Source organism: Miscanthus floridulus, unplaced genomic scaffold (assembly GCF_019320115.1).
Source record: "Miscanthus floridulus cultivar M001 unplaced genomic scaffold, ASM1932011v1 fs_434_1_2, whole genome shotgun sequence".
NCBI classification, from domain to species: domain Eukaryota; kingdom Viridiplantae; phylum Streptophyta; class Magnoliopsida; order Poales; family Poaceae; genus Miscanthus; species Miscanthus floridulus.
In genome coordinates, this window is record NW_027096756.1 from 38,144 (window position 1) to 49,939 (window position 11,796).

Below are 11,796 nucleotides of genomic sequence, written 5' to 3' on the forward strand. Positions count from 1 at the left end.
CCAGCGTCAGGGTGGCGGGCCCAGAATGGGACAAGCGGCTCCGTGGCTAGTTTCGCCACTGTGCGCTTGGAGGCGAACTATTTTTCTTTTTTCTTTTTGCAAAAAAAAATATTACTAAAGAAAACTCTATACCAGCGCCAATATGACTTTCCCAGGATGTTTTAAAACAGAAGAACTCAAGTTTGTTGACCGAGGAAATTTTCCGGACCCCAACTTTACCGGCAAGGCAACATTTTTTAACGATCCTAAATTTGTTTAGACCCCCGGTGATGCTGGCCGTCGCCGGCGGCTTCCGCCTCTAGCAGCTCCTGCGTGTCCATAGCCTACTCTGCGAAGTCGTTGGCCATCGTGGCGCCGGCGCTAGCGCCCGTCCGGCAGCGGCAGGGTGATGCCCGCCGTGTGCCGAATTTGCCTGGGATGGCCGCCGTGTACCTCGGATTTGAGCTGGAGGCCACCGCGAACGTGCCTGGTGCTCAGTGCTCACCATCAAACTTTCAAAGGGCTCTATGCATGTTTTACCGTCACTTTGGCAACGCCACGTCAGATAAAGTGTTCGTGTGTGGCTACTATAGATATACGGTGCACTGCTTAACAAATTCAAGGACATAGAATACATTTTTAAAGTTTAGAGATTAAGGGCCGGTTTGATATCTTCTCTAAACTTTAGAGAGAACACTTTCGCTCAGTTTTAAGGTCTAATGCTCTAACTTGGGGTGGCTGAAGTTTATAGCTAACTTTAAACCATCTGTTTAATACTTTAACTCTACCTTTAGTTTAGAGCTTAAGTTCAGAGAAGAATCTCTAAACAGACCCTAAGTGGCATTCCTTAACAAGTTGAAGGATCGTTCGTATATTTAACTTCATAAATATTAGGTCCAAACATACAAAAAAATGATTATATAAAAAAAATTACAATGTATATATTCCACGACACATGCCTATTCACAAATATGGCAAGGAGCTCCACCACTAGAATACAATTACCTACAAGACAAGCACGCCCCTTTCTAGAGGAGGTAAATAAAGGTGAAAAACAGGATAATAAGAAACAAAAAGGAAGTAAAGGAACAAAATGTCTACTAGGTGGGCCAAATCCCAGGTGAGCTCTAAAGAATTAACTCTCAAGGTGAACTGTTGAAGCCTGCATCGTTGATCGTTCCCTATCAACACATAACAATGTGACGCGAATTATGCAAAACCACACCTAGGCTATTGTCTCATTGATATATGCTAACATTACAGTACATCGCCAAAATTGCAGAAGGCTCCTCAACATTCTTATCCAAGCAAGTTTTTGCATTGCTAAGTTGATTCTGTAAAAGCATGTTGAACTACAGGCAAAAATAAACATACCAGAGGATACAATAAGGAACCACAATTTCATCCGGTACATATCAAGGTAGCTTGTCTCCGCAAAACTTAGTTTAAACAGAAGTAACACAGAACCAATACATAGCATCTGTCCACAATGCTTACGGTAACCAAACTGTCTTAGCACTGCCCTTATCATAAGATAGAAACCTAGCTAGGACCCCATCAAACTGCCATTTCAAGGACACTGTTGGGACCTTAGACCTCAGGTGCCAAGACCGGAGGTCGCAGCTCATCCTCATCCTTAGGGGTGTGGATGGTCACCAGGTCTGTTGGGACCTTAGACCTCAGGTGCCAAGACCGGAGGTCGCAGCTCATCCTCATCCTTAGGGGTGTGGATGGTCACCAGGTCCGGAAGAGGGGTGATAGGGCCAACCTTTCCCTTTGGGTCCCAGTCGAGCATGATCTTCACCTTGATACCCAGAACACCCTGCATGTTGAGAAATTAGATTTGGACCACGTGGAAAATTAAGTGCCTGCTCGAAAGATAAACAAACATTACAAAGTGATTACAGGAAAACAGACCTGTCTGAGAAGGACGTGTCTCACAGCTGAGTCAATGTACTCGTTAACTGGCTGACCAGATGAGATCATGTAGCCATCCTTGAATTTCATGGACTTGGCTCTTTGGGCCCTGAGCTTTCCACTCACAATAACCTGTATTTAGAATAAATAATGTTGAGATGCATTCACCAATCATCAGAAAATGAGCATATCCTTATAGAAGTACATAGAACACTCACCTCACAACCCTTGGCACCACTCTCCATAACAAAGCGAAGAACACCATAGCAAGCCCTGCCAGCGATACAAGCATGTTAGTAAGGAGAACTATACTAACCATAATACATTACAGGGAAAAAAACCTAGGCAGCAAATTGAACAATGACTCTTCAACATGTTACACAACATTCTATCATCCAAACAAGATAAATATATTAGCAAATGCACAGATTGATACGATGGATAGAAAGGCAGCACAAAGAAGAAAAATCATGAGCCTATGAGTACAATTCATGTCAAGAATGTGAGATAGAATTAGTAGACAAACAGCAGAAAGATTGTTCATCTGTGGATCTATCTCTCTAACGGTTGTCTGGCCGCCGCTACTACAAGAGCAGCATTTCTTCTACGCACCACCTTAAGTCCAACCATCATAAAAGAAGGCAGGTAAAAATAAATATTGGTGCCAAAAATGGAAAAATTGTATCTGATACATTCAAATAACTGGTGAATGTTAGTGATGCAAAAGATTTTGTAGGAATGCCTAGCAAAACTATTAAACCATGAAATTACTTGCAGTCGGCACAACTACTGTAAATTAGGCAAATAAAGTTGCTAGGCTATTAGGTCAATGGGACTGAAGAAATGTGAGACAGATTTAGTAGACAAACAACATGATATTAGTCATTTATCTGTGGATCTGTCTCAGCGGTTGTCTGGCCGCCGCTGCCTCAAAGAGCAGCATTTCCTTTATGCACCCGTACAATATCCCACCAACAAGGACTGAAGGCAGAACATAAATCACAGGTGCAAGCATTCTAACCCCTGACTAATGTCTCGACTTAAGTTTTAATTAATCAACTCGAAATTCTTCTAACCAGATTATAAGCAAATTCCATGTTATCATCTCCTAAAAATTCCAAATTTTGGGATCTGTAGGCAAGGTATCGCTAACCACGAATCATTTTTCACCGCTATAGGTACCACCTAAATACAATTCAATGCGCAAGCATATACAAATTATAAGCAACTAGCAACCACATCAAAACCAGCAAATCACACAACTAGCGGGTCTTATCAAGTTATACCTCCGGACGGCAAGGCCTCCGAGGAGCTTGTAGCGGAGGGACTCAGCCTGCGCGATGGCGCAGAGGCCGCGGTTGACGACCTTCTCGGCGTAGAGCTCGACGCCGTTCTCGGGAAAGTTGAACCTCTTCTGGACGACGGAGGTGAGCTCCCTGATCCTGCGGCCCTTCTCGCCGAGCACGTTCTGCGTGCGCGTGGCGCGGATGATGATCTCCGTGCGCATCGGCGTGACGCGCACCTCCACGCCGGAGTAGCCGTCCTCCGCCAGCTCCCGCGTCAGCATCTCGTTGAGCTCGGCGTAGAACACACCGTCGCTGACGAACTACGGACACGAGCACGGCAGTCAGATGCTCAGATCCATGGACGTAAGGCGGAGACGGGACAGTAGCGATACAGTTAGGATGAGCTCGCGTACCTTCTTCTTCTTGCTGATCTGGGTCGCCATGGTTGACGGAGGAAGATGGAGAGCTCGCTCCGGCAGTGGCGGCGAGCGGGCGAGAGCGCTTGGGTTTTGCGTGAGTAGGTCGGGAGGGGAGTGGCGGCGCGAGAGGAGGCGGCGATGGGGGAGGAGGTCATTGATGGGGCCTCGTCATTTATAGGTGGGGCGCCGGGGTAGGGTTTGGATGCGCCTTCTGGCTGGGAGAGGCGAGCGGAGAGCGGTAGGCTTTGAGGCCCATTTGCGGATAATGGGTCTGACTGCGTACCTTGGGCCTTGAGGCCCATCATTGTAAGGCCCATCATTGTGAATTTTAGCCCAATTAGCGGTTTCCTTATGAATCCTGACAAGTGGGACCCGGATGAAACTAATTGCGACAACCCTTTCGTAGAATTTTGAAAGGGATCGGGAGGAAAAATAACATTTGGGGAAGAGGCTTTTATAAGTACGTCATTAAAAAAGTTGGTAATTACGCACAAGCCATTAAAAAAGTTGCCGCACACGAGTGTCATCGTTCTGAACTTCTTTGCTCTCCAAGCCAATCCGTCGGTGTTCAGTTCATTTTTCACCGTTACATGTGGGCCCGGTCAGTATAAACGTCCAAAATACCCTTCTCTCGTCCTATCATCTTGCTTTTTTAGTCCACACCGCTCGCGCTCGCGTCCGAGGCCGACGGAGCTCGCACCCGCGCCCGGCAGAGCTCGCGCTCGTGTCCGCGCCCGGCGGAGCCCACGCTCACGCTTGCGGCCGGCAGAGCCCCGTTCGGTGGAGCTCGCGCTCGAGCTCGCGCTCGAGCTCGCGGCCGCTATCCCCTCCGTTAGCGGCGGCGGCATCCACGCCCGGCCTCGCGCTCGCGGCCGCCTATCCCCTCCGGCAGCCGCAGCGTCGTCCACGCCTGGCCTCGCGCTCGCGGCCGCCATCCCCTCCAGCAGCGGCGGCCTCGTCCATGCCCGGCTTCCCCTCGCGCTTGCGGCCAGCAGAGCCTCGCTCGGCGGAGCTCGCGCTCGCGGCCATGGGGCGTGCTCGCCGCGCTATGCCGTCGCGCGCTCCGCGCGGCGGGCGAGGTGCAGGCGCGCCTCTCGCGCCGCCGCGGCCAAGAAGAAGGAGATGGCGGTGCTGCTGATGGTGGCCGCTGCCGTCGGCGTCGTCGTCGTGATCGGGGGCAGCTCCACTCCGACCACAGCGCCACCTCATCCAGGCTAACGCCCGCGGTGACCGCCTCGGCTCCGCTGCTCCGCATGGCCGCCCAGCCTAGCCCCCGCCACCGCGAGCGCGGGCGCGGGGGAGCTCCACCCCGGTCGCCGCGTGCGCGGGCGAGCTCGGCGCCAGCCAGCCGCCGCTGGAGTGGGCGCGGGCGAGCTCCGCCCCGGCCACACGCACGAGAAGATAGATCGAGTTTGAGAGAGAGGGGATAGGGATGAGAGGGATATTATGAACGTTTTGACTGACCTGACCCACTTGTCAGAACTTTCAAATGGTAAAAAATGAACAGAACACCGACGGAATGGCTTGGAGAGCAAAAAAAAGTTCAGAACGATAACACTCGTGTGCGATCAATTTTTTTAATGACTTGTCCGTAATTATAAAATTTTTTAATGGCGTACATGTAAAAATGTAAAAGCCTCTTTGGGTAATTATCAAACATCTCTCCCGTTGGTGAGTCGCCGTCTGCCCAATACCCACCATCCCCACCAACGGCCGGCCGCCGCGGCGGAGCGGAGCAAAGCAGAGACAGCAGCCATGGCGTCGAAGCAGATGGAGGAGATCCAGCGGAAGCTATTCCTGCTGGAGTACCCGCGGGCGAACGCCCCGTCGCAATCCCTCCTCTTCGCCGGCGTCGAGCGCTACCGCCTCCTCGAGTGGCTCTTCTTCCGGTACGCGCCTGCTCAACCGCACCGCATCTCATTTCCTCTCCGCTCCTCCTGCTGTTTGGGAGCTGTGATCTCTCTGCTGGGTTTGGCCTTCGGTTTCGGCATTCGGGCTGGGAACTGACGGTCTGCTGGTTTGGTGTGTGCGTTCTGGAGGCTCCTAGGCGACAGATCGCCCTTCACGCAGCAGAACTGGCAGGGGGATAGCCTGGACCGCGACGAGGAGAACAACAGGATCCAACGTAACGTTTTGGTTTCATCATTAGGCTAAAATGCTTTCCATTCCTGGGATCGCGCGTGGTGCTGATCTCGCGGTGGCGTGTGGTTCTGCAGACCTGGCAGAGATAGCTAACTTCCTGGGCATCACACCTTCGGTGGACACCGAGGCGATTCAGGTGAGAGACATGGCTGGCCTGTTTGTGTTATTTGTTAAATTTGCTGGATTTTATGCTACTATTGCCATGCGAGATGCCAAGATGTCTAGCACAGCACATTTGCAAACTGAGGTGTATGGCGTGTCATCTTTCATCGGTTCATAACGGTCATTGTTGCAGGGTCGAGGTAGCTATGAGGAGCGGGTGGAACTGCTCCATCTTATTGTCGACCTAGTGGAAGCTAGTTGCTACGCTGACAATCCAGAGTGGAGGTCGGGTTTGCACACAATTATTTGTATCTGAAATAAAATATACCTACTATGTTGATTGTTGATTACACATGAGATATTATACATAAAACATGGGCATCTTGTGATAAAACTTTCTTCCAACATCGTAATATATGATGCCAAATGAAATCTGTTTACACAGAAAAGTATTGTGTTAATTTGCATATGAGGAGGGTACCTAACATAAAGTACTGAGAACAATTTGTACTGTTGTAGTGTTGATAAGCAATTGGAGAAAGATGTGCAACTCGTAGATTCGATTGCTGAGAAACAAGCCCAAATTTTTTCGGAGGAGTGCAAACTTTTCCCTGCAGATGTTCAAATACAATCAATTTACCCCTTGTAAGTACTTCCAATTTAAATCATTGCCAAATGTACTGTCTAGCTGCTTCATGTGCCTGCAGAATTGCTCCATTGGTCCGAACCTTTGTGGACGCCCTGTGATCCTCAAATAACGAAATTGTTCAAATCACCTCAAATTTTCTAATATGAATTCAATTCTCGTTTCGTAGGCCTGATATCGCTGAATTAGAGTTGAAGCTCTCGGAGTATACCAAAAAGATGTCCAATCTGCAGCAAATGGTTCAGGAATTAGCATCGAAGGTATAATAGAATATACAACTGTACATATGTTTCAAGTTCAGGAATTAATGCTGGTTTATGTTTGAATGGAAACTTGGACAAACTTTTTCTGCACTAGCTTCACAGTTTTCTTCCTTTTGAATTTTATAAAGGTTGTGCATTAATTATCAAAGGCAGAGCTAATTGTGACGTCTTGTCCGTTTCTTCACACCCCAACCTGCATGCTAAAGTTTTTTTTTGTTGTTGATATTTTCACAGTTCTATGTTATCTTTCAGAGCATGCAACCATTTAGCTTAATTTTTATAATGAATTACTTTCTGATACAATACATTCTGATTTTTTCTGTGTATACGATGCTGTTTGTTGTTCTTCCCTTAGTAGTCAGTATCATGCTATTTTAAGTTAAATGTGTAGTTGCTTGTGACAGTATGATTATAATCCAAATGAGGACTATGCCGAGACAGAGTTGAAGTTGAGGGAACACTTGAAATCATTCTTGGAAACGGTTAAATCCTTCAACACAATATATACTAAGGTGAATATCTTATGCAGCAATTCCTATTTTCCCCGTATCTTTGCCATGTTCGCTTGGCTGATAAGCCATGGCTGAAAGTACCGTTGGTTGATTTATTGTGAGAGAAAAATATTGTTCGTTGGCTGAAAAAGTACGGCTTATAAGCCAAGCGAACAGGGCACTTGTTTATATACACTGGATATGTATAATATTTTCTGTTGGTGATTATTAATTTTAAGTGCTGAATATCTGTATAATAAAGGTGATTTGAATTATCATGATATAGGAAATCCATCCTTGGACCCACATGATGGAAGTGCCACAATTGCATGGCTTCGGTCCAGCTGCTAACCGCCTCTTGGAGGCATACAATACCCTTTTAAAGGTAATTTTGGAATGTCCACTTCACTAATTGGTCATGTTGTTCATTTCTTGGTACTTTACTATCACTGACCTGCATACTGTGACATGGTTAGCCCAAGGACAGTGTAACCAACAGGAATAAAACAGAGTGTGATTCTGCTGGAAATTGAGAACTAAATTTGACCTGCTTTGAATAACTACAGCTTCTTTGCAGTTAGTGAGCATTGAGCACCATATCTGTACAATACGATATCTCTTGAAATGCCCTGTCTTGGAATTGTATGACCTCATGTGTAATTCTGCTCCATCTTGACAATGCCATATCTCTTTACCATAAGTGGGCAACTGGGCATCTTCTCAGGATCCTTCATTCCATGCTCTCTCCAATTACATAGCGCACTGTGTTCTGTCTTTTGGATGCCGGTTTCTAACCCACGGAACATGCTCTTTGACCTGGTTATTTATCCGTGACTTTGCAGTTCCTGGGAAATCTGAGGAGCCTTCGAGATTCATACACTGCAATGGCTGCTGGTTCACTGTCGGCTTCTAATGAGCCTTCATCTGTGACCAAGATTATTTCAGACTGCGAATCTGCTCTGACCTTCTTGAATCACGGCCTTTCCATCCTTTCAACTTCCGTGGCACGTGAGCAGGGGGAAACACTATGATTTTACAGTATTTGGATACCAAGATATAGTTTCGGGGAACTTGTGTATGTAAGCTTGTAGTGATTCAGTTGTTTGCTTCCTTTTAAAAAAAGTTCAGTTGTTTGCATTTTAGTTTCAACTGATGCATGTACTCTCTTCGTTCCAAATTATAAAGAGTTCTATCTTTTCTAGATACACTGTTTTTACTATACATCTATAGATTATGTCTAAATACATAATAAAAGTTATTTATCTAGAAAAAACAAAACTGACTTATATAGTTTGAAATGGAGGGAGTAACAAAGCTTTTGACCTCTTGCGAGTCTAGTTTGTAACATTTACTAAACATCATCCTTGATAAGTTGTATCTAGAGTTCTTTGCGAGTTTGTGCCGTTCCTGTATATGTATGTGCTTTTATCCTTGATAAGTTATCTTATTGATCGAATCTTCTGGATTTTAAACATAACTCCATATATATATTATATTTCTAGTGAAATTCACTTTGTCGAGGAACGCTCGAACATAATATTGCAGCTGTTCAAGATTTTAAGGCCACTGATATGTGGGTGTGGCTCACAGGCTTAACAAATACAGTCCGACGTGGGTGTGGCTCACAGGCTTAACAAATACAGTCCGACGTTTCAAGCAGTTTGGTTTTCAGTTTTCACCAAAATGTGCCATGCACTAGTCAGGCCAAATTTTGGCGCGCGAATTTTGGTCACCAGACTATGGTTTTGATCAACTTTGGCCACGAAAATGATTTAAGATGGTGAAATGGAAAAACTACCAAGCTAATTTTGGCATCAAACTCGATGGAAGCCAATTTTGATCAAAGTAGCCAATTTTTTGTTTGTATCCTTGGTACACACGTGGGTAACCAACCAAACGCACCCGAACGTGTCCCGCCTACCAGACCATTTGAGGCATGCATTATTGTTTACGATTATTATGCTTATATGGTTATACTCCTTCACTCCCTAAATAAATCAATTTCTAGAATCCATATCAGTCAAACTATCTTAAATTTGGCTAACTTTATAGAAAAAAATAACAACATATATGACATAAAATGAGCACGTTATGAAAATATATTCTATTATATTTCTAATGATATGGGTTTTCTAGAAATTCGATCAAAGTTTAAAAGATTTGACTTAAGGCAACTCTACTACAAATACGGGTTATAGGTGCAGAGAGGGAAAACCAAAACAGCCGCACATTTACACAAGTTTGTCCCTAGACATTACATCGTCATCATAGCTTGTACTAACCTTAATCCGGTCAGCGGCTCATGTTTGAGGGCTTCACCTATGCATCACCCTAGCATACCACCCCAACTTCCGCGTCTACATTCGATAGCCATGTCATATCACTTGGTGGTAATCTCGCACGACGTCAGGTATGCTTGCAGAGACAGCGATACCCTCATCTGACAGAAGGTTGAGGAGGGCGTTGAAGTGAATAAAGTGCCCCACAATAATATCACCTCTCCAAGGACTTGCCCATGCTCAGGCAAGGCAAAGAGCCAACCAACAGTGAGAGATAGTAAAGAGGTAGAGGGCAGTCGGGGACCAGAAATAGCGTTGCAGAAAGCGAACACACTTACTCCCTCTGATTTATAACACGGTGTATTCCAAAACATTTAATAAGATAACTTGAAGGAATACTCAATGACGCATGTATGTACCCACCCTTTATATAGCACAATCCGATCTAAAACGTTTGGAACACTCAATGACACATTGTACCCATGGATTAAACCTGATTAAGGAGTTTATCATCAAATTATGGTTTCCTTTTAAAAAAAAACTTTGCTAGATTTGAGTATGGGCACCACATAGAGTGCTCTATATTTCAGTATAAATTTTAAAAGTTATAGTACACTATACTACAGCACGAGGAGTAGCTCTAAGCTTCTGAATTTTATTATATGATTTTCTTTATCTACTATAATAGAATATTCTTTATCTACTATAATAGATAGAGCTATGACAAATGTGGGTCTATATTGGTTTTTGGCCTATGACTTCATATCCGGCCATAAAATTATTGTTATTTGCAACATTGTTACTATAGTCACGGGTGGGATTTAGAGTATACATAGACATCTTTACATGTATTCAGAAATATTTTTTTGATACGAAGCAAACCCTATTTTCATTTATTAAACATAAATATGAGTGTCTATATATATCCAGAATTATAATACAACATATTAAGATAAGGTTGAGTACGTGTTTGGTTACACGCAATGGCCAGCCATGTCTTAGCTTCATCAGCGCCACAGCTTTGTGGTGGGAAGAATAGCCGCCACACACCACACCTTCCCAATAGACAAAACAACAAGCTAGAGGAGCAAAACGACAGTTGTGGCAGCCAAAGTTTACACGGCAACCGAGCAAAACGGCCAAAGTTGCCGAATTTTAGGCGTAGCGAGTTACTGCATGCAACCAAACATGTCTTTAAGTATACACCCCACCCCAAATAGGTTGTTTTAAGGCATCCCGTGTTTATATTTGACTATCCACCAAGCATCAGAGAGCGATAGGAGGCGCGGAAGCGGGAAAAAAAAGGTAATGGTCCATGTGCACGGTGCACCTGTGCACGAGTGTGATACAGTGGGACTGTGGGAGGGAGACTGGAGAGCGTAGAGCACATGATGACAGGAGCCGCGACCCGCGCGGTGGCGAGTTGCGACGCGACGCAGGACTGCAGGAGTGGTGGATCTTGATCTGACCCGAGGCCCCGGGGGGATGATGGATGCCAGCCAGGCCGGCTCCATCCGCCGTCCGTCGCCTCCATCCGACGGCGCTCCCGAGCGCGCCTCGCTGCGCCGGCCCACACCTCCTCTCACGAGAGCGAGCCCAATCATTTCACATCTGGCTCTCGCAGGTCGCAGAGCAACAACCCAGCCCTCGGCCCCGTCCTCTCGGCTCCTCGCAGGCGCTCGCTGCGTGCGCCAAAAGCAGCAGCAGCAGCAGGTCCAGCCGTCGCCGTCTGCCCGTCTCCACTCTCTACCACTGCTCCGCAGCGCGCCGGATCGAGGGAGGGCAGGCGGACGAGGAGGAGGGATGAGTCTCTTCGGGCTTGGGCGGTGAGCGCTCGCGCGATCTCGATCGTATCGTACACGTACTACTCCTACTGCTTCGCTTTGCGGGACCGGGGAACTCCCCCGCTTGATCCGCTCGCTGCTCTAGCTGGGGGGTCGGCCGGCCCTAATTAGTATGTTTTCTGCGTTCAGCAATCACGGCTGCTCCGCCATGCTAGTGCCACTGTGGGGAGTCCTACTCTGCTCTGCTGAACCCGTGTTTTTTTCACCTTGATTTTGGGTTTTCCTCCCTAAAATGCGAGTTCAGTTAGCCTGGAATCAAGCCACTTCTCTAGAGTGAGTCGTGGAACCAATCCTGCCTGAAATCTACAAGATGGCATGCATGGGAGGCCTGGTCTGCATTCCCCTGTGTTAGTAAATAATGCAAATCAAGATCGAACACGAGACACAGATTTTTACGTGGAAAACTCTTGCGGGAAAAAACCACGGGC

The 11,796-nt window shown here is 46.5% G+C and overlaps 2 protein-coding genes and 2 non-coding genes across 5 annotated transcripts; 1 reads left to right on the forward strand and 3 right to left on the reverse strand.

Annotated features, from left to right (window-relative positions):
- Window positions 1–1,360: 1,360 nt before the first annotated feature.
- Window positions 1,361–3,754, reverse strand: LOC136531761 (small ribosomal subunit protein uS3x). 2 transcript variants are annotated; one of them, XM_066524410.1, is made up of 6 exons: window positions 3,596–3,754; window positions 3,183–3,502; window positions 2,115–2,169; window positions 1,897–2,028; window positions 1,651–1,801; window positions 1,361–1,568 (listed from the first exon to the last, which is right to left on the reverse strand). In XM_066524410.1, the coding sequence occupies exons 1-5, from the start codon at window positions 3,623–3,625 to the stop codon at window positions 1,652–1,654; spliced, it is 687 nt and encodes a 228-aa protein (XP_066380507.1). In that variant the 5' UTR covers window positions 3,626–3,754; the 3' UTR covers window positions 1,361–1,568; window position 1,651. The 2 variants fall into 2 exon arrangements, with proteins under 2 accessions (XP_066380507.1, XP_066380506.1); XM_066524409.1 differs by having other exon boundaries at window positions 1,361–1,801.
- LOC136531765 (small nucleolar RNA snoR143) lies at window positions 2,395–2,563 on the reverse strand. Its single transcript, XR_010778094.1, has one exon. It is a non-coding gene; the product is annotated as a small nucleolar RNA snoR143 (small nucleolar RNA).
- On the reverse strand, window positions 2,738–2,907 carry LOC136531764 (small nucleolar RNA snoR143). Its single transcript, XR_010778093.1, has one exon. It is a non-coding gene; the product is annotated as a small nucleolar RNA snoR143 (small nucleolar RNA).
- Window positions 3,755–5,269: 1,515 nt separating the features above from the next.
- Window positions 5,270–8,440, forward strand: LOC136531762 (AUGMIN subunit 7-like). The gene is made up of 9 exons (XM_066524411.1): window positions 5,270–5,490; window positions 5,641–5,726; window positions 5,818–5,879; window positions 6,039–6,130; window positions 6,365–6,490; window positions 6,661–6,751; window positions 7,159–7,266; window positions 7,532–7,630; window positions 8,088–8,440. Exons 1-9 carry the CDS (start codon window positions 5,357–5,359, stop codon window positions 8,274–8,276), a joined length of 987 nt encoding a protein of 328 aa, XP_066380508.1. The 5' UTR covers window positions 5,270–5,356; the 3' UTR covers window positions 8,277–8,440.
- Window positions 8,441–11,796: the final 3,356 nt, after the last annotated feature.

What these genes read in the sequence shown, in the direction of transcription:
- LOC136531761 (XM_066524410.1), bottom strand. Translation starts at nt 3,625, where the DNA reads ATGGCGACCCAGATCAGCAAGAAGAAGAAG. An exon ending in GGAGGCCTTGCCGTCCGGAG is followed by an intron (nt 2,170 to 3,182) that starts GTATAACTTGAT and finishes TATCGCTGGCAG; the next exon opens with GGCTTGCTATGGTGTTCTTC. An exon ending in GACACGTCCTTCTCAGACAG is followed by an intron (nt 1,802 to 1,896) that starts GTCTGTTTTCCT and finishes CTCAACATGCAG; the next exon opens with GGTGTTCTGGGTATCAAGGT.
- LOC136531762 (XM_066524411.1), top strand. Translation starts at nt 5,357, where the DNA reads ATGGCGTCGAAGCAGATGGAGGAGATCCAGCGGAAGCTATTCCTGCTG. An exon ending in TCAACACAATATATACTAAG is followed by an intron (nt 7,267 to 7,531) that starts GTGAATATCTTA and finishes ATCATGATATAG; the next exon opens with GAAATCCATCCTTGGACCCA. An exon ending in CATACAATACCCTTTTAAAG is followed by an intron (nt 7,631 to 8,087) that starts GTAATTTTGGAA and finishes GTGACTTTGCAG; the next exon opens with TTCCTGGGAAATCTGAGGAG.